This window comes from Sceloporus occidentalis, unplaced genomic scaffold (genome assembly GCF_023333645.1).
Source record: "Sceloporus occidentalis isolate IW3139 unplaced genomic scaffold, rSceOcc1.0.p SCAF_5, whole genome shotgun sequence".
NCBI lineage: Eukaryota > Metazoa > Chordata > Lepidosauria > Squamata > Phrynosomatidae > Sceloporus > Sceloporus occidentalis.
The window spans coordinates 41,589,167-41,610,482 of record NW_028316985.1 but is presented as its reverse complement, the minus strand read 5'-3'; the positions used below and the strand labels follow the sequence as shown (position 1 = coordinate 41,610,482).

Sequence of the window (21,316 nt, the reverse complement as noted above, 5' to 3'; positions counted from 1 at the left end):
CTAGCCAACCCCCAGATACAAGACAAGTATGAGAATCTTAACAAACTTCTTTTTCTAACAAAGGCTGCAACTGCACTGCAAAAATAATCCAGTTTGACACCACTTTAACTGTCATGGCTAAGTGCTATGGGATTCTGGGAATTGTAGTTTTATGAGACATTTAGCCTTCTCTGTAAGAGAGCTCTGGTGTTACAACAAACCACAATTCTCAAAATTCCATAGTGTTCAGCAATGGCAGTTAAAGTGGTGTCAAACTGGATTATTTATGCAATGTGGATGCAGCCAAAGACTTTTGTAGCTATCTAAAAACTAGCAGCATTTAATTGGCATATGCTTTAGTGGAGATCCAGCATGGTGTAGATTTGAGTTAAACTAGTACTCTGGAGCCCAGGGTTTGAATCCCCACTCAGCTATGAAACCCACTGGGTGAACTTGGGCAAATCATGCTCTTTGTCTTTGAGGAAGGCATGGAAAATCCCCTCTGAATAAATCTTGCCAGGAAAATCCTGTGGTAGGTCCACCTAAAGGTAATCATAAGTCAGAAATGATTTGACAGCCTGGCTAGTACTTGGAACACTGCCAAGGAATATCAGTTGCTGTACGCTATATAAAGGTTTTGTGGAGCTTAGGCCACTTCATCAAATATATAAGTGGGCTGGAGTTCACATCTTATACCAAATCAAATGTGTTAATCTTTAAGGTGCCCCAAGACTTGTTGTTTTTTGCTGTAAAAGACTAGCATGGGTATTTCCATAATATTTCAAATGTAAAAGCAATGTTCAGTGTTTCTAGTACTAAAATTCTATTTGAATATTGTAATAAATTGTAATAAAGGAGATGCAAAACTTCTGTCATAGTTAAAAATCAAGTACTACTGAAAACACAGTAAGTTATACATAAACATAACATACATATTAAAATCCAAATTAAACTGCCGTACTCTAAAAACACAAATAAAACTAAACAGTTCAAAACTCTTCAATAATAGCACATAAAATTCAAACATTAATAAGTACAGCTTGTCCATGTAAAACCCTGAATATATATCAGACAGCCAGGTGCTGACAGGCTGTCTGAACAGAAAGATCTTTGTCTGAAAAGACTAGTCTTCCATGGAAAGAACATAATCTGTGGTTAGCCATTGAAAATACCCTAATTTCTGTACTTACCTACTGGGCTATTGAAGGTGGTGAAGTAAAGAGAAGTGCTCCTCCTGCAGATCACAAAGCCTAGGCAGACTTGCATAGGACAATACAGTCTTTCAGACAGTCTGGGATCATGTTATGAAATTAATTCTGCCATTCATACTGTTTGGATACGATCCATACAGGCTTGGAAACAACCCAGTGACAGATTCAAAACTCTGAAACTAGTGGCATTTTTACACGATTGATTCAGTGGGACTTGAGTGTGCAAAGATAGGTGTGCCTTACTTGACAAAATCTGTAACCACAAATATTAATCAGTAAGAATAACTGATCATCTTACCTGCGTGGGTTCAGAAGGTAGACTTTTCCTCTGTTCAGCTGATTTTTCTATTGCTTCACTAAGAGATTTAGCATACTGTACCATCGCTTTCAACTGGGAATCAGTCAAAACCCAGAGCAGGTCATCCAATATTAGAATCAGCTTGGATGCTATTACATTGCAATCCTTTAACTGTTGGTAGTAGGAAAAATGCAGTTTGAATATTGATAAGAATAAAAGTTTTGAGAATTAAGGTGAAAAATTTATAAGCAGGATGAAAAGCAAGACTTCATAACATTGATTAGCAAATGAGACAGTGTTGCTAATAATTTGAACAAACCCAAATGCTTATTCAATAATTTCTGCATCTCTGTACCTCTTGAGAGGGATTTCATTTACAGTGTAGTAAAAGAACAGGAATGTAGGAACTGCATAATTAAACATTACATTATTTCGTTGGGAACTTACTTTAACAGACACTCAGTTTATTTGTACAAAGACATTTCAGATCAAAATTTCATACTTCACATCTTGTTTAAATAATTTTATTCATTTAAATTTATTTAAAGTGAAATAAAGTTCACAACAGTGATCAAATGAACTAAGCATAAAGCAGTTGAGTAAATCAACAGAAAATAAGAATAAAAATAATAATCTTAGGATGTTACAATGACAGAAAATTGAATGGCAGCCACCACTTACTAGTACTAAATAGCCACTGGAAAGATATACTAAAGGGTGTATTTGACACAATCATCTGCCGTGACAAGGACAATGTTTCTTGTGTCAACAGTAAATTGTTATAATTGCTGATTAATTTCATCAATAACCAATGTCTCAACAATTCAAAGAGCAAATGTATACAAAGAGTTCCACAAATTTTGACTAGGCAGGTTTTTAACTGTGATCTTCCAACAAGCACTGGAAATGCTACAAGTGGTGTTCTTGTAAGGGAAATTTTTGGAGGCCAAGCATGACGTCTGAACAAGACAGGAGAAATGAACCCCTGAAATGAGTCTGGGAAGATTTTATTCTTCCCTCAGCATGAAGTTTACAAGGTCCCCTGCCTTCCAGATTCTGGAGAAGGAGAAGGAATATAATCCAAACAGAAAGTATGCTCACATGGAAAAGCACATTTGTTAATCCCTGCTTATACAATACATTTTTAATTTTATGTATAGATAACTATATTTGAAAATTAAACTAACAAATCTGTCCATTCCATGTTGAATTATTTAGAGTAGAGTTATGTAAAACTGGGGCAGACTGTATGCATGTAATTTTTCTCCTGAATCACTTCATCACCATTATTAAGGAATATATAAAATTTCCACAATTCAATATTACCCTTCGTTTTAGTGTGACCCTGATTTTGGACTGATTGGTAATCAGACGAACTGGAGCACTCATGATTTCATGTTGAGAGCTTTGTATTGCATCTGCTTCTATTCTGATCATCTGCCAGTTGATTTCTTTAAATGTTAATACCTAAAATAAAGTACACAAAAACTGATTTAAACAACACATATCCAGGAAATACAGTAAGGCACATTCAGCTCCTCTAGCTCCTAACTGATCTTTAGATTCCAACTAAACTGAGATTTGGCTTGTTAGTTTTCATATTTTAATGAGCATGTCCAAAGGAGAGAAACTAAAATGGTGAAGGGTCTGGAAACCATGCCCTGTGAGGAACGACTTAGGAAGCTGGGGATATTCAGCCTGGAGAAGGTTAAGAGGTGATATGATATGATAGCCATGTTTAAATATTTGAAGGATGTCATATTGAGGAGAGAGCAAGCTTGTTTTCTGCTGCTCCAGAGACTAGGACCCGGAGCAATGGATGCAAGCTACAGGAAAAGAGATTCCACCTCAACATTAGGAGGAACTTCCTGACCGTAAGGGCTGTCCGACAGTGGAACACACTCCCTGGGAGTGTAGTGGAATCTCCCTCCTTGGATGGCCATCTGTCGGGGATGCTTTGATTTGGATTTCCTGCATGGCAGGGGGTTGGACTGGATGGCCCTTGCAGTCTCTTCCAACTCTATGATTCTATGATTCTAATAAGTCAATACAACATATATTTACATCTTACCTGAACAAGAAAGAATAATTTCATTAAACAAAGTTAAAAGGCTTCAAATACTCAGTTTTAAAACTTTTTCATTATCACTATAATAGCTGGAAAAGTTAATGCATTTCTAATATTTACACTAAAACTATACAACTGCAATGCAAAATTGACATAACTTTTACTGGCATGTTTTCACTCTTTAAGCAACATTCAAGAGAACTGTTTCTTTCCAACAGTAATGTTAGTTACAAATCCTTGATGATCAAACCTGATTTTAGAACATGTTCCAAGTAAGGATTTATTCCAAAAGAAAGACACTCTCATTTTCCTTCACAGTTCACCAAGAGATTAACAATAACTCTCAATATGATAATTCTATCATAACAACTGGAGTATATGCATTCAGATTTGCACACAGACAGATCTTGCAGACAACCAGCCTATAAGGCATTTAAACCCCCTTTACTAGTGATGTAGTTTTCAATACAATAACCAGGGTCCATAGAAAGTTCTCACCAACTAATTTCATTAACAAAATAGGCTAATAGGCTAAAAATAATTTGTTTCCCAAAATAACATGAAGGGCATGCTAATTATGCTGCTATCATGTAAGCAAAAATCTTCAGGGATTCCAAATGACATGGCAGTATCCTCTGAATCAAGAGCAGCAGTACCACTTAGTAGTGTATTACATGTATAAAGGTGAGAAAGAGTCTCAATATGGCATGCTAATATTGAAAATATTCTAATATTAATGTCAAGATTCAAGGAAAAACTCGGTAAATACTATAGGTTAGACAAAACTACTCTAGCACGGCAGAATCTGCAAAACATTGTAATACATGAAAATAAACCCTAGTTATAGAGGCAGAAAACAGAATATAATAGTTATAAATGGAAAGTACAGCTTACCTCTCCACGCTGGGATTCTTGTAATCGAGTAAATCTTAGATCACCGTGTTCCCAGTTTGCATTTACACTATATATTCTCAACTGGGAAAGTTCAAATGAAGCATTGAAAGCTTTTGCTCCAATTCGGATTATGATTGAATTTACAGAAACAGATATTCCTTCTACTACTTTTTCAGCAAAACCATATCCACTGGGGAAATAAAAAGCAGGCATTTCAGTCAGCACTTAAGTATACAGGTATGCAACACTTAACAACTATTAAATGTGAATACAGCATGTGCAATTTAACAAACAAACAAGCTAGTGTGGGACTAGTCCAACATTTATGACTAATTAAGTCCTCACAACACATAGAAAAGATTGAGCATTCCATCAAAGTCAACCTCCCCCTCTAATTTCTGGTTCAACAATTTACTTTGGAATGGAAGCACAACATTTGAAAAGGTAGGTAAGAACCATCATGGCAAGGAAGAACATGTCAAAAAGAGAACAATGTATAGGCAATTCAAGAGTAAAATACTGTAAACTAAAATGTTGCATATATTACTGCTTGTAATGGAATTTCAGGGGTGCGACAAAGATGGCTTGTGTCCTTGAGTGATGTGTCATGAGTCACCACTCATTTTTCTGAATAAATTAGAATCTAATTGCTCAGTTTATATTTGCATTTTATGCACTGAGGTTATTTTTTAAAGTTCTGTTTGTCCACCCGCATTATTGTATGTGGTTCAAAAATTGAAAATTAGACCTCTGTATCTTCAAATGTGATGACACTTTTGTACAGACTGCGAACATTAATCAAACATTTCCTGGGTATGTGGGGCATAGAAAAGGCTGGGAAAGGCTTATAGGAACATAATGTACTGAATAACTCAGTCTCTGAAAAAGCCACATGCTGACATAGCTTTTCATACACATTACCACCACTATGGACCTAAAAAGCCCTTTCTGCATGTGCTTGAAATGGTGTATGTGTACTAGGACTATCAAACAGAGAGCATTGTAAAATGTGTTTAGTATTCTCTTGAGTGTTGTAAGTGCACTCTGGAACTTGTGCAACAGAGTAACAGGAAGATGGTTTTTCATCACAGCCATTACCTGTTTCACATGAAATACATATAGTTATCTTGTCATCCTTGGAAAGTTAAGAGCAGAGGTAGGGAAATTGCATTGTAAAGGCTATATTTGGTACCTAGACCCCTCTTTTACAGTCCGTAAAGCCACTCCCCATCACTGAAATCCCCCCGAGTTTCAGTTTTTGCATTTTGTTTTTAAAAGCCCCCGATCTGTACAAGCCTCCTTTCAAAACCCACCATCTCCTTTGAAATACCCTCTTTTTCTTCAATATCTCCTTCAAAATGGTGACAAGAGGTGACACACTGTCACTTCTGGTTGGTATTTTGAAGCAGAAACAGAAGGAAAACAAGGTATTTTGGCATACTCAAGTGGGGGTGCAGCTTGTGGCATGACGGCAGGGTGGAAAACTGGCCCCATGCTGATGTCTATCCTCAATTTACAGAAATTGAAGTACAAAACACATGTTGACAGTCTTATTTAGTCACAATCATTTTGCAGGGGTTATGTTGACTGGGAAAGTTACGCCAGTGTTATAAAAATGGCTAGTCACTGCTGTGAGCTTTGTGTATAGTTTATTACACTGAGTTTTCTCCTTGTGAGAATATATGCCAGAATATATATGACAACACACATATGTTTTTCTAGATGTGGCTGGAATCCAACTCTCATAATATTTCGACACTGCTAATGTTGGCTATGACACAATATAAAGGGCCACAAGTTTCCCACTTCTGCTACTTAGAGAAAGAAACGTAGGAATAAGCAAAGCAACTAGACTGCATGTGTGAACTAGCCTGTGACCTCTTTCTACAAATCTAACTTCAAAATATAATATCTTGACTAGATCAGTAGTTAAACAGTATATATGAGTAATATTAATTAACAGAGAGAGTTATAATGTTTAGAGCATATTCAGCTCCTTTCCCAAATATACCTTTGCATACATCCCTTTACTTTTTATTGAAGTATTAAGAAACTAACCTTTGCCCTGAGGCGGTTGCTATTGGAGATGGTCCATTAGGGGCACGAGGTTCTTCACATGTACTCATTTCCATTATTACTTTATCCAATGACTTAGACATGCAAGAGAATTTTGGAACAGATGAAATGTTCTGAATTCAATAAGTGATTAAATTAAAACCATATCACAGAATTAAACCTTATAGTAAGAGTATTTGAGAAAAAATATCAAACATTTACAGGACTAATTTAGTTAGTATGCTGTACTTTAGGAGCACATCAACTGTTAATATTTCCAATTATTATTATAAATTGAGTTTACTACATGCCTGTTTTGGGGGGGAGGAGCTAACTATTATATATTAATTATCCAGATTTATCTAACTGTGAAAACTCTATAAACTTCAGCACACATAAAAATGTTTAGATATGATAATCATCACTCAAAATCTGACTTATGATCTTTGTTCAGTCCCAATTTGTTAACTGTCTCAATAGAAGCAAATTCAGCTACCCTCTGTGGGCAGTAACTGAAAGTTCAAAGATTAACAGCATTCTCAGGCCAAAAGCCTTCCAGCATTCCTCATCTATTTTTAGATAACATGATTGGCTTACTAATATCCTTCTCTAAATAATATTGTTTGCCAAGAAAGTCATAATGACTAATGACATTAGGAGCAAAGATATATACAGTGAAAAGTAACATTAAACATCTATTTAGGCATAATCTATGCTTATTGCTTCCAAACATTCTAGTATAAAAACTGTCTATTCAAGATTAATTTTCTAGATGTTTAATATCACCCCTTTTTAAGGAAAAGCAAGATCTTGTTCCGCAGCTCAATTACATGTTACTCAACTACATTCCACAAATGCTGATAGTGTGATCAAAGTAAAAAAATTAATGTGAAGTCGAAGGCTTTCCTGGCCGGCATCCATAGATTTTTGTGGGTTTTTCGGGCTACGTGGCCATGTTCTAGAAGAGTTTATTCCTGACGTTTTGCCAGCATCTGTGACTGGCATCTTCAGAGAAAACTTCCACAAAAATCTATTTAAAAGTTAGGTTTGCAAAAGTATGCAAACAAAGCAAGGTATCTTAATTTAACATATAGTCAGCTCTCTGTATCCACAGAGTTTTTATCCATGGATTCAAGCATCCATGGCTTGAAAATATTTTTTAAAAATATATAAATTTAATAAAGCAAACCTTGATTTTCCCTTTTTATATATGGGACACCATTTTACTATCCATTGTATTTAATGGGATTTGAACATCCATGGATTTTGTTATCCATGAGGGTCCCTGGAGCCAAATCCCAGTGAATACCAAGGGCCTACTCTAATGAGCATAGTTTCTGGTATGACCTTACCACATGGAACAAACTACTTTTCATAGTAATACTAGATATGTAAATTGGCTTTTGAAAACGTATACATAAGAAATACGATCTCTTTCGTTTGCTTCAACATTGTCATTGCTCAGATGGCCATCTGTCGGGAATGCTTTGATTGGGAGTTCCTGCATGGTAGGGGTTGGACTGGATGGTCCTTGTGGTCTCTTCCACCTCTATGATTCTATGATTCTATATGTGTGAAACTTAACTGAGCTGAACAATGATCACTCTCATTCTGAGTCATAGCATACATTTGAGAGTATCTTGTCAGTCTCTTGCCTAATTTTACACCCTGCATCACCAGAGAACTGAATCAGACTACTCAATATATCTTTTAAACTCCAGTGCTTGTAAAGGAGCAATCTGGGAGTCAGTACGAGAAAGTTTGATCCAAACTCTATGTGGCTCGACAGACTGCCCCTTTTGGCACCCGATCAGGGCCATGGCAACTCAAACTCCCAAAAGTGACTATAAATCAATTTCTAGTTTTCAAAATTTTGGGTAGTGTAGGGTTACGTTAAAAAGTGCAGCAGGCTCTTGTAACCTATGCAAAGAGTGAATTATTCTTAGTGAGTTTAAATAGAGGCAATTCATCCTTTTCATCCACAAAAGGGGTGGCTTGAAGGTTTAAAGGGCTGCCAAATACAGCCTTGGGGATTCATGTGGTCCCACAGCCACAATTTGCCCACTTCTAGGTTAGATCTGGGATTCTTGTCCCCACTAAACTACAAAACTCATTTGGCCTTGGGTCAGTCACTGTCTTGTAGCCTAAATGTTTTCACAGGGTTGTTGTGAGGATAAAGTGGGAGCAGGAGAGTCATGTATACTTCCTTGAGCACACTGAAGAAAAATGGGTTTTATGTGCAATTATTAAATAATAAAATAAAAATAAAGCAAGTCTAGAGGCCCTCATATAGTGTCTCTACTTTCAGGTTCTTCAGTTAGGCTTTTGAACACCACTCCTTTTTTAAAGTATTAACTATACTAAGAAAATGTTCTCCTCTCTCATATTATCCCTTAATATACTGCAAAAAATTACAAAGCTGTATACCCTGAAGTATAGTTATTCTGGGAACTTGGATTCCAAACTCACCAAACATATTGGATGTGTTTTCAATTTTGTCCATGGTATCTATAAGAGAAAACTAATATGAAATCATTATAGAAAATATGCCTGGACAAATATCTGAACCAGGCATGACATTTGATTTTACATACATCAATGCATCCTAAAATAAAATCTCATTTCTACTATTCTACAATTCTTAAAAAAAAGTTTATTAATAGATATTATAGCTTATGTTTGTATATAACCACCATTCTCTTCTAAATGGATGGTGGCCACGTGGCCCAACATTCAATAAACTGCAACCTCAGGCACAGGAAAAGGAAATAACAAATGAGAAGTACCCCGCCACCCCCAAAAGAAGGCACAGTGAGTTATACAGAAATTTTTTTGGCTACGACCAAAAGAAAACAACAGTTTCCCTCTGAAAAAAGCATGGATTTGCCTCATAAGCAAAAGTTTCAAAACAATTAAATAAGGACAATTCCTAATTTACTAAAAACAAATTTTTACAGCAGTGGACATACAAATATATGTATTCATAAAAAATTAAGAAGCACTTATTGTAACTATAGTTTTCTTCTTCACACTCTGGTGAGACTAACATCATTTTTTAAATTTCAAATAATTTTTAAAAATTATTTTAAAGAGAAAATGGAGATAAAATTTGTCTTTATTCCTCCTCCAGAATAATAATACTGTATACTTACCCTAATAGATGCCTTATTGCAACAGACCTTATTGATGGCAAGCCAGGTAGGAAGATCCAGCATATTCTGAAGCACTTCTTCATCAAGCTCTAAATTGGTTAGCTGACCTTCTCCTTTTAGGGTGCTTAGGTTGATTTTGTCAGGTGACAAGTTTTTTGTGAATCTAAAATAGAACACATTAACTCAGGAGTTGCTTCAGCACAAAGCCATTACTAGTGTTAAAACTGATGAAAATATTTACAAAAATAATGAAATTTTCTTTACCAATCTTAATTTTATGTTTACAGTCAGCAAATGGGCTCTGATTGTATAGATTAAATATTAAAATATTATTGTATTATTACATATGCACATTATTATAACTTTTATTTTGTCTTCTCCTTCACGCTCAGCACTTTTTACATTTTCCAACTTCACAACAACCCTGTTTATGCTAAGTATGTGTAAATGGGTCATTGCTCCAGAGCCTGAGCTTCATAGATGAGTGAGGATTTTAACGTGGTTCTACCTGAGCTTGTCCAAATCTCTGGCCTTTGCCATTGGTGACAACCTGTGTTCTTATTAACCAAGTTAAAACAGACACCTTTGAGCTCTGCTGTTATGTTTTCCCCATCTGCTGGAAAACTAGATGGCAATTTTCCATCACTCCTTCCTTTACAAACAGATGATACTACAGTGTAGTAAGAAGGTAAATCACAGTATTTGTAATGAAATTCTAAGCAGTAAATATACAATCAAAATCAAAATTCTACTCCCAAACTCCACACTGAGTCAGATTCTGCTCTCTGGATGTACATTTTATAGAGATACCATTTCATACATATACAACATCCTACTTGTTCATAGTCCAGGGGATTAAATTTCCTGCATTTGCAAAACTCTCTCTGCTTTTTTCACAGCCAAAGGGAAATTATCCAGTTTCCTTTCAGATTGTTTCAGCTTTCTGGGGGAAAAACTTTCCCCAGCAATCTCTCATTACTGAGGTCCATGGTCTACAGTAATCCTTCTACTGCTTTGCTGCTTTGTCATCTTCAAGAGCTGTCAATACTAAACTGGTTTCTTTTAAAGAAGGAAAGAGATTATAGGAATCCACCCTATTAGAAAGGAACATTGAACAGGAAGTTATTTCACTAATGATTTATCAGCATGGATTGGAATAATTTTTTAAATTGCATTTACAGTATTTCTGTATCATATTCCAGCCTACAAAGGCTCCTAAAATGATGATTCACAGATGGAATGACACCATTGAAAAGGCATTCTTGCTTGCAGCCAATCTCCCCATCCTTTTGGCAGAGATACCAGAAGGAAAATCTCAGATGACCTTAAGGTTTGAATAGGTACCGTAAGTATGAATCAAAATAGTCTTACAGAAACCTAGGGGCTAGGGCTCAAGGCATTCTGAGCTTTAAAGGTTAAAACCAAATTTCTGAATTGGGCTTGTAAATGGGCAAGCAGCCCATGCAAATTATGAAGGGCTGAAATGAGAGGACAAAAAATAACAGTTATTATCAATACAGACACAAAGTAAACACAAGGATTATCAAAACTATGATTTAAAGAAGGGTGATCTACTAAGACTACAGGAATCCTGGAGATATTTTGTCCTCTAAACTCATTGCTATGGAAATTCAGGCTATTAATGATACTAGTCATGACGGCTATATTATCTTAATCAGAAATATCCGTCTGAATATCAGTTGCTGGGCCCATGAACAGCCCAGTATTATTGCCGTCATATCAGCTTGTGAACTTTACTTCAGCAATTTGTTGGCCACTAAGCAAATAGAATTTCAGATGATTTATTTATTTAAAAAATAATCCTACTTATTACTTGTACTGCTAAAAGCTAATTCAGTGCTACTTAAAGGAATAAGTAAAGAAAGGCTTTTCATACAGAATAAGGGGCTGTACACATGGCCCCTAAAGGGCAGCACGCCACCGCCTCTTTCCTAGCCAGATTGGGGCCACGGCAACCACACACCACAGGCCCCTATCCAGCCTTTCCAGGGCGCAAAAAGGAGCCGCAAAAAGTGGCTCCTTTTCACACCCCGGAAAAGGTGCTATAGCCGTGGCTTAAAGGTGCTACTTTGGCGCTGCGCTGTATGGACGCAGCACCAGAGGACCACTATGGTGCCACATGCCATGTGGAGCGGTACGTGGCATCACAGTGCTCTGGGGCGCGGAGTAGGAAACCGAGCCAACACCGCCTCCTCTGGAAAAAAACAGACCAAATCTGCTCTTTTTCAGCTTCCAGTTCAGAATTGTAGTGGTGGCCTTGATTGGGGCCAGGTGCATGTCATCACCGTGGCCCTGTCATGAATAGCACCACTGTAGGCCCACCACAGTCCTTTTGGCCCGTCTCTTTTGGGCCTAAGTACTTAATAGATTAGTCTCCTTTCTATTATGTATTTTGAAATATCAGTCTGAGAATATTAATATTCTTTAAAAAAAACAAGCCCTAGTGTTCCTTCCAATGGGATACCACCAACAAATACCAGGTGCTGCTGGCTATATTTCAAAGGAAGGAACTGGCAAAAGCACCTCTGAATATCCCTTGCCTGAGAATACATTATGAAATTCATGGGGTTGCCATACGTCAAAGGCAGCTTGAGAGCACATACACACAACTACATATGCGTGAACACACAACTTAATAAAGACCTTCCTCTGTCAGCTGAAAGGCCTATCTAGTCTAGCATTCTCAAACACTGATAAAGAAAGATTCTCTTTCCTGAAAGGGAAAAAAAATCAATTCAAAATCCAACTGTAATAAAAGTTTTTTTCCCGTGTAATAGCTTGAGACATGGGTAGTAAGCATGAATCCCTCCCAAACTTTCTGGACTGAAACTCCCAGTATTTTTCACTGTGCTAGGCAGGGCTGCCTGAAATTGCACTCCAATATCCCACACTTGGTTTAGAAATTATAGATTGCCACCACATATAACCACTGTCTGCCTGCACAACTTCTTATAGGGTACAGAATTAAAAGATTTGATTCCTGTAGCATAATTCAAATTCTAATGTGAAAGGATAAAAGATGACATCTGCTTTAGGACACCTCTTATAATTTACATACAATTAGCATCTTTTAGATGCATTATTTTAACCTACAGTCTATTTCCCAACTGCTACAAATAAAATCAGGTCTTAGATTATTTTTCTTGAACTTTTCTAGCTTTCCACATCTCTATCTGTTCATAATCCTTTTTTTTCCATTTTATACAACTTATCTCTTGCTAGTCACCTTAAGACTTGTGTGCTCTGAGTGAAGTCCAAAATAAAAAAGCCCACTACTAGAAGCTCACATCATAAGCAATAGCCGCAAGAGTAGAATAGTCTGTATTTTGCAATGTTTACCTTAGCATTTTAAAATTTGGAAAAAGGTTTGGACAGGGGATCTGCTGCAAATGTTGGCATTAGATTTGTCATCTATCCCTTGCATAAAGAGACAGTATGGGAGACAGTCAGGCATATGTGTGCATATGCTTTCAAGTCACTTGTCAACTTATGGCAACTCCATGAGTTTCATAGGGTCTTCTTAGGCAAGGAATATTCAGGAATGGGTTTGCCTGCTCCTTCCTCTTGCATACAGACTATAGCAGCTGGGATACGTTGGCGGTTTCCCATCCAAACACTAACCAGGGCTGACTGCTTAACTTCCAAAATAAGACAGGATCTGGTGCCTTTAGAGTATCTGGCCCTAGACAGGCAGGAGCGTACCTCATTTATGTAAGCACAGAGAAAATAAGAACACCAGCAGTTTCTCTACCATCTCCTCTGATGAAACTCCTGCTGTTTCCTACCAACTCAAAAAGGAGCCCTCTGAGGTAAACAGCTGTATGGTGCCAAGTATGCCACTTGCCATAGGATATTCACATATAATGAGTAGACTTGCTGATGTCTCGGCAGAAAGATAGCATTAAAATGTGATAAATAAAATATAAATAAGCTTTTCTGGGAGGCAACAATTTCTGTCTTGATGCATATTGAGCACTAGCTCATTATAGCAATCTTAATAGGTTATTCCAGCATCTCTGAAGTTAAGATTATTGTTCCTCTACTTCTCACACTCTGATGATCTTTCACATACTTTATCCATTAACCTGAAGCCACAAATGTTTTTCCTTATATGCTAGATAAAAGATACTCAGTATACTCTTCCTTCAGAGAACACTGAGAAAAATAAGGCAGTGCTAAAGTTACTGGAAATAATATTTAAGTACCCATCAAAAAAGTGTGACACATACAAAGTAAACTATTCGACAGATGCATGAGATGCTCAAGTCTACGAAAGCTCGTGCTACCAACTTATCTCTTTCAGTTAGTCTCAAAGGTGCAACAAGATTTCTTTGCATACTTATTTTCCAGAGTAACACGGCTATGTTTTAGAAAATAAACTGATATTTTTGGAGTACAAAATACGTTGTTTCTCAGAACAGTTAATAAACTTAAAATTCTTCCATTGCACTGTAAGAACAGGGGAGACAGCATAGTGCAGCAATTTGAGTATTGGGCAAGGATTCTGGAAGACTAGACTTCAAATCCCCACCAAATCATAGAAACTACTAGGTGATCTTGAGGAAATTGACATTTTCAGCCTATAGGAAGACAATAGCAAACCTTCTCTCTCAGTAGATCTTGCCAAGATAATCCTAGAATAGGGATTCAGCCTGTGGTCCACAGTACAAGGAAATACAGTGTGCTGCGCCATGCATGGATGCATTTTACACGGCTTCCAGCTTACGGAAGCCGTACAGGAAAAATAACAGCGGCATGCACACACCACGCCGCCACATGCACGCGCCCATTATTTCCTATGGGGCTCGAGCATACGCAGACCCCCCACGTAAGGAGAGGACCCACTGTAACTATTTACTACGGACCACATTATAACGTCAGAGTTCTGTTCATTTGGCTATTTAGACCATGTTCATAGACTAAGATCCCCAAAGAACACTGTGTCCTATTCCTCATCACCCTGCAGAACACTCCATAGATCACTCATGCATGCAATGCCATGAATTCATAGAACAAGCAACAAAATGTATTCCAGAAGATGGCCTAAAAAAATCAAAAGCTCCGGAAAGGAACAGAATTAAGGCACAGATTACAAGGACACCTCTCTTCCCACTGCCTGCAGCTGGAATGATCAAAAGCAGTGGTCAAAATTCTCATCCCAACCATTCTTACACAATAGCATTATGAATTAGCACATGGAAAGGGGATGAGCAATTCTGTATGCTCTTAACACCTGAAATATAGCTACGCTTTTAGAAATGCAATAACACAGACCATTTTCCTAGTACTAAAGATCAACTAGATTACAGCGCATGATATATAGAGCCTATCACAGTGCACTGCATTACATGTAAACGTCAAAGCAGATAAAGAAAAGCTGAAAATAATAAATCTAGTCTTGGCTCATGCTATCAAAACAGGGCATATGTAAGGTATGAAAGAGTATTTCTAAACACTACTTCCTAGGTGGATATGCATAAGACAACAGCACAAGATACTTCTGTCCTTATAAAATCATGTTAAATTAAAAAGGGGAAAGTTCAAAAGACTGTAAGTCTGTGGGCAATGGCCATCTTAAAAACACTTCATTTTAAACCTGTTGAACTGCAAGATTTAACAACAATCGGTTTAGTAATTTAAAAGCCCAAGGTAATGAATGTACCAATGTTATACCTTCTCTTACAGAACAATCTCATCAGTAACAATATAGGGAAGCAAAGCCATGTCAGACTCATAAAGGCAAGATGGAAGTAGAAGCAATGATTTTGGTTTTTGTGTTCCTTTGCCCAGCCAGGTTTTTCCAAAAATCTGCCCATTCATTTCAGTTGTAAGGAACAAATCTATCACACTCTAGAACTGACAAAGCTTTGCCAGTGTTTTGAAGGTGTATCTGAGGATCAAGAGTCCTTGCCCTGTCCCACAGTGGCTCTTTCTCCCTCTGTACTTGCATCTTAAGCAGAACATTAGGCTAGTTCGAATTAATTGGGAAACGTCTCTTGATCACTTCAGAGCAAAAACTGAATCACTGTTGCAGGTTAAGTCGCCCTCATCCAGATTTCTGAAATGTATATCCAAAGTTGTTTACATGGGTGGCTGAAACAGTGACACTTTTGATTTCTGATGGTTCAGTATATACAAACTTTGTTTCATACACAAAATTATTAAAAACATTGTGCATTAAATTACCTTCAGGCTATGTGTATAAGGTGAATTTTATGTTTAGATTTGGATCCCATCTCCACGGTATCTTATTATGTTTATGCAAATATTCCACAATACAAAGAACTCTAAAATCCATAACACATCTAGTCCCAAGCACTTTGGATAAGAAGGACCCAACCTGTATTCACCTAACTTTCATAGAAACATCTTGGTTTCACAGGTAACCAAAGCAGGGATCACTTACTTTTTATTGATCGTCTACCTTGCTTCAATCATAGAATTAAAGGTGCTCAGGCAATTTTGCACAGGCAAGCCTGCAAGATTGTTCTGTCATGTGCCTGTAGATCATGCTCTAGGTTACGAACTTAACCAGGATGACTGATAAAAATTTGCTATCTGCCACAATTATATTTATAATATTATCTATTAAAACTACTTGCTAGAAATAAAAATATACGTAAGCAGATGTTTTAGAAAACAATTTGAACAGGTAATGTATATAATATCATTGCATATTTTAAACATGCCAGTACACTTGCTAATGCTTATAGTTCATTTTTTGTCCTTTTTCTATCTTCTTGTCACCTTCAACTGAAATCCTGATCACACTTAAATGTATGAGCATGAGTGTGCATGAGTGTATATTTGTGTGTATATACATGTGTGCGCATGTGTGTGTGTGTAATTACATTGCCAATAACTCTTCTGTCAATGTACCTTTTAAAAAGCAACTATATGTTTCATCACTCAAACTGATGATTTCACAATTTTTTATGAGACTGACATCCCTAGTTGCACAGCCCAGGAATGAGACATATTTCAAGATGACAGGAGTCAAAAACAACCTCACTAGACAACACAAATCTGTTGTCACTGAATATGCAATCTTTAGATCCTATACATTTTTACAGAAAAGAGCTTACAACATTTCAAGGAAACTCAAGCCAAATTCCCTCAAGCAATTCTTCAAACTAATCCCCAGCTACTAACATGCCAATCTCTGAATGAAGGAATACTGGACAAGAAGATAACCACTTATAGTCTGTATGTAGGAATTTGAAGCCAGTGTAGTATAGTGGTTTGACCATTGGAATACAGCTCTGAAGAACAGGGTTCAAATCCCAGCTCAGCCATGCAACCTACTGTGTGACCTTGGGCAAGTCACACTCTGTTAGCCTCAGAGGATGGCAATGCCAAACCTCCTCTGATGAAACCTGCCAAGAAAACCCCATGACAAGGTGGCCAGATGTCCTAATCACAAAGGAAGACAAGATATTGCAAACTGGAGGGGGTTCCAGAAAAATAGAGGACGTTACCAAATAAAAGCAAATAAACACTCATATTTGAATATAAATTCATGCTTCTTAGTTATGCTCAAAATAGAGGATGTTGTGGAGTTCTTCCTGGAGAGACCGCTGAAATGGAGGGCATGTGCTGGAAAAGGAGGCGTCTGGTCACCCTTCTCCGTGATAGAGTTGCCCATTGTCAGTCGGAACAAGATGTAGAACTTAGATTTGATTATACTGTATGTATTATTTATTTTTAAGCATAAATCATTAAACATAAATTATGCTTTTTGTGCAATTGTTCTAGTGTGAAAGTTATTTGCGGATTATGCATGGGATTCTCACAGTTTTTGTACCTGCCCCATCATTCTTTCCCATCATTCTTTCGGGTGAGTGCTGCTTTGGCATTCCTGGATGCTGAGGAGAAAGCATCCTTTTATGCTTTTCTTTTTAAAAACCTTTCCTATCTTTTGGGTAATGTTTTGTTCTTTTAGGTTGCATACCATTTCTGGGAAAGTAAGGGACAGTATAGTATATTTTTATAAAGAGAGATGTATAAATAAAATTGTTTATTTCTCTGGGTAATTCTGTTTGCGGTCATGCATGCTCTAGTGACTTCTGGTGACCTAACTAATTATTCTGTGCGCACGCACAAAAATGCAACCCCCAAACCATCAACGGGGTTTATACGCGTCTGCATTGTATCCTCTTTCTCACTTTAGTAATGAGCCTCTAATGCAGCAGTCCCCAAACTATGCCCTTTCAAAGAGATTTTGGACATCATCTTCCAGAAGCCTCAGCCATGTTGGCCAAGAGTCTGGGATTCTGGGAGCTGAAGCCCAAAATCCCTTAAAGAGCACAGTTTGGGGACCTCTGTGTCTAATTGTGTCTTACTGTGTCTTATTGTGTTCTGTGAGTGTGAAAATCATCTGCATATTTGCATGCTTTTGCACGATGCAGACATTTTAACCATTATCAGGACGGAGATACATATAGTCCTCGTCCTCACACGGGAGGGAATCGACCAAATCCCATGCAGAAATGGGATTTAAATTCACAAAAGCAGGATTGTTTTTAGACACATTGAGTTTAATTTGCAATTAACCCGCATGGAAAGTGGACAAATCCCACAAAAGCGGGAGTGTTTTCAGATACATCAAGGGCACTGAGCATTAATCCAATATTAATCCACACAGAAAGTGGACAAAATCAGGCGCTTGTTTATTTCAGGATTTTCCTGAAATTAAAAAGCAGCCGGTTTTGTTCACTTTATGTGGGGTTTATCACGTGGGGCAAAGTGCAAAAACCCTGTGCAGAAACAGGACTTAAAAACTAGGAAAAAAACACAAAAGCGGGTAGTTTTTCACACACGGTGGGGTTAATTTGGCATTGACCCAATCAGAAAGTAGACAAAACTCACCCTTTTTTACCTTCAGGATTTTCCAAAATTAAAAAGAAATGGGTTTTGTCTTTTTCTGTTTGGGTTAATGTCACTTTAATTCTCATTAACACTAATGTCGTCTGAAAAACAACCGGCTTTTGCAGGTTTTTTCTACTTTCTGTTTGGGTTAACTCTGAACAACGTCGGAAAAACTACCCGTTTTTGCGTCCCCCCCTGCTTAAATCCAGTTTCTGCATGGCATCCATCCTGTGTGATAAACTCTTGTGTGGGTTAATGTCGGATTAATGCTCAATGCCCCCGATGTGTCTGAAAATGATTCCCACTTTTGTTGGATATTCCCAGAATTTAAATACAGTTTCTGCATAGGATTGGGGCACTTAGGTCCAATCCACACTGCAGAAATCATACAGTTTGGGACTGCCTTAAACTGCCCTGGCTCAACGCTCGGGACGTCTGGGAACTGTAGTTTTGTGAGACATTTAGCCTTCTCTGTCTGTGATGCCACAATAAACTGCAATTCCCAGGATTCCCTAGCACTGAGCCAGGGCAGTTAACACAGTCTCAAACTGGATTATTTCTGCAGTGTGTTTTGGACCCTCGCCTCCTGTGTGATAAACTCCACCGATTCCTCTCCATGTCTAGAGGACTCTCTGAGGCGGGAAGAGAAGGAGAGAGGGCATGTTGAGTCACAACCACAGAAAGAATTCCCTCCTCACTGGCATGATGTTCAAGTTGCCAACACTTCATTTGTCATCCTCTCACAAATCTGGCCTCTCCAGCTGCAACACAACAATGTGCACAATGACATCATGCCAGGCGCCTCCTCCCTCTACCTCCCTCACACAACGTGTCACAAAAACACACGTTTACGCAACCCACCCACCCACTCCTGCTTTAGGCTCCTGACAAACAGTGTCTTCCTGAGGCTTTAGGTTCTCTCAGCTGAAGGGAAAGGCTTCCTTCTTGGGACAAGACAGAGATGGAGACGCCTAGGACATCATTCTCCTCAGCTTTTCTCCTCCTCCTTCTTCTTCTTGCAGCAATGCAGGACCTGTTTCAAAGCCAAACTGAAAACTGTTTCTCTCACACTCACCCCAAATAGATTTCAAAATGAGACACAGAGACAAAACCCCCCAAAGCAGGGCAACCCCCATGAGGTGGAGGACAAATGGAGGACCTGACCAAAAAGAAAGCTACTGACACTCATAGAAATCCATGATTCTTAGGTCCAAACTACACACACTGCAGGAATAATCCTTAATAAATATTAATAGCAGTCACTGGAGTGGGGCTCTTTCTCTCTCTTGTAAAGGAGGAGATGGATTTTGCAACCTTGAGGTCCAATCCACACAATGCAGAAACGACCCAGTTGGAGACTGCTTGGACTGCCCTGGCTCAGTGCCGGGGAATCCTGGGAATTGTAGTTCATTGTGGCACCAGACCCCCCCCCCCTCTCTCTCTCTCTGACAGAGAAGGCTAAATCATTCACAGAAACCAGCCTCCCTCTAGAATTCCCTAGCGCTGAGCCAGGGCAGTTAAAGCGGTCTCAAACTGGGATTATTCCTGCAGTGTGTTTGGGACCTTAAGCGCGGTTTGCAGCGTGCATTGAGCCAATGCCCCCCAACAAATGGGGTACAGCCCTGGGATCTGTAGTTCTGTGACAACAACACACTTACCTTCTCCCAGGAGGACCCCACAGACTCGGGATCCTTTCTGCATCCGAGTCCCGCTCCCCAAAGACCCCCCACTGCCACCATTTGCACTGACCTGGAGAGGTGCTTCAGGATCTGCTTCTTTATGATGCCCGCCATGGCCCACCCGCCTTCCTCCCGCCTCTCCCCCGCTTCAGAGAGGGCCTTGGGAGCCCGGTCCCAGAGCCATGGCCGCCCTCCTCCCTTCCAGGGCTGGATCCAGGAGGAGAAGGAAGAGCCGCCACCGCCTCCGCTCACTGCAGCCCCGACCCCGCCGCCATCTTGGCTGCAGTGGATCCCGAGGAGGAGGAGGAGAACCGCCCGCCCTCAGGCCTCGCCCCGACACCCTGCCTCCATCCACACTCCACAAATAACCCGCTTTGGCATCTCTTTAACTCTCAGTCTGGCTCTTTGCTATGGAATTCTGGGAGTTGGAGTTTGTTGTGGGGCCCAGAGCGGAGCGGAGCTCCACAACAAACTCCAACTCCCAGAATTCCATAGCAAAGAGCCAGACAAAGGGTTAAAGAGATGCTAAACCGGGAATATATTGCCCGTTGATTCTCTATGGACATGTATTCCCCAATGATTCCCTATGGACAAGTATTGACCTATGATTCCCTATGGGCAAGTGTTCCCCAATGATTCCCTATGGGCATATATCCCCCAGTGATTCCCTATGGGCATATATTCCCCAATGATTCTCTATGGGCAAGTATTCCCCAATGTATCCCTATGGGCCAGCATTTCTCAATGTATCCCTATGGGTAAGTATTCTCCAATGTTTCCCTATGGACAAGTATTCCCCAATGTTTCCCTATGGCCAAATATGGTTTCCCTATGGGCAAGTACTGACATGTGTTTTAGTACATCCCCTATACGATCTCTCTACTCTGAGGCTGAGAGAGTGTGACTTGTCCAGGGTCACCAAGGGTGTTTCCATTTAGATTGTAAGCCCGAGGGCAGGGAACCGTCTAATTGAAAAGATTGTATGTACAGCGCTGTGTAAATTTACAGCACTTCATAAATAAAGGTTAATAATAATGACTGAGCCGTATTTCAAATCCTGGTCTCCCAGTGTCCTAATCCAACGCTCAAAC

At 38.8% G+C, this 21,316-nt stretch overlaps 1 protein-coding gene across 3 annotated transcripts in view; it reads right to left on the bottom strand.

Annotated features, from left to right (window-relative positions):
- BLTP3B (bridge-like lipid transfer protein family member 3B) overlaps positions 1–20,522 on the bottom strand; it is a 46,387-nt gene extending 25,865 nt beyond the window's left edge. The window contains exons 1-7 of one of the 3 annotated variants that reach the window (XM_089523878.1): positions 20,296–20,522; positions 9,658–9,820; positions 8,975–9,013; positions 6,509–6,600; positions 4,451–4,640; positions 2,815–2,955; positions 1,489–1,659 (exon numbers count right to left, since the gene is read on the bottom strand). In XM_089523878.1, coding sequence (XP_089380004.1) covers positions 1,489–1,659; positions 2,815–2,955; positions 4,451–4,640; positions 6,509–6,600; positions 8,975–9,013; positions 9,658–9,820; positions 20,296–20,339 — 840 coding nt within the window. In that variant the 5' untranslated portion in view covers positions 20,340–20,522. The remainder of the gene's footprint in view (positions 1–1,488; positions 1,660–2,814; positions 2,956–4,450; positions 4,641–6,508; positions 6,601–8,974; positions 9,014–9,657; positions 9,821–20,295) is intronic. The other 2 variants (XM_089523876.1, XM_089523877.1) reach the window with 2 other exon arrangements.
- Positions 20,523–21,316: the final 794 nt, after the last annotated feature.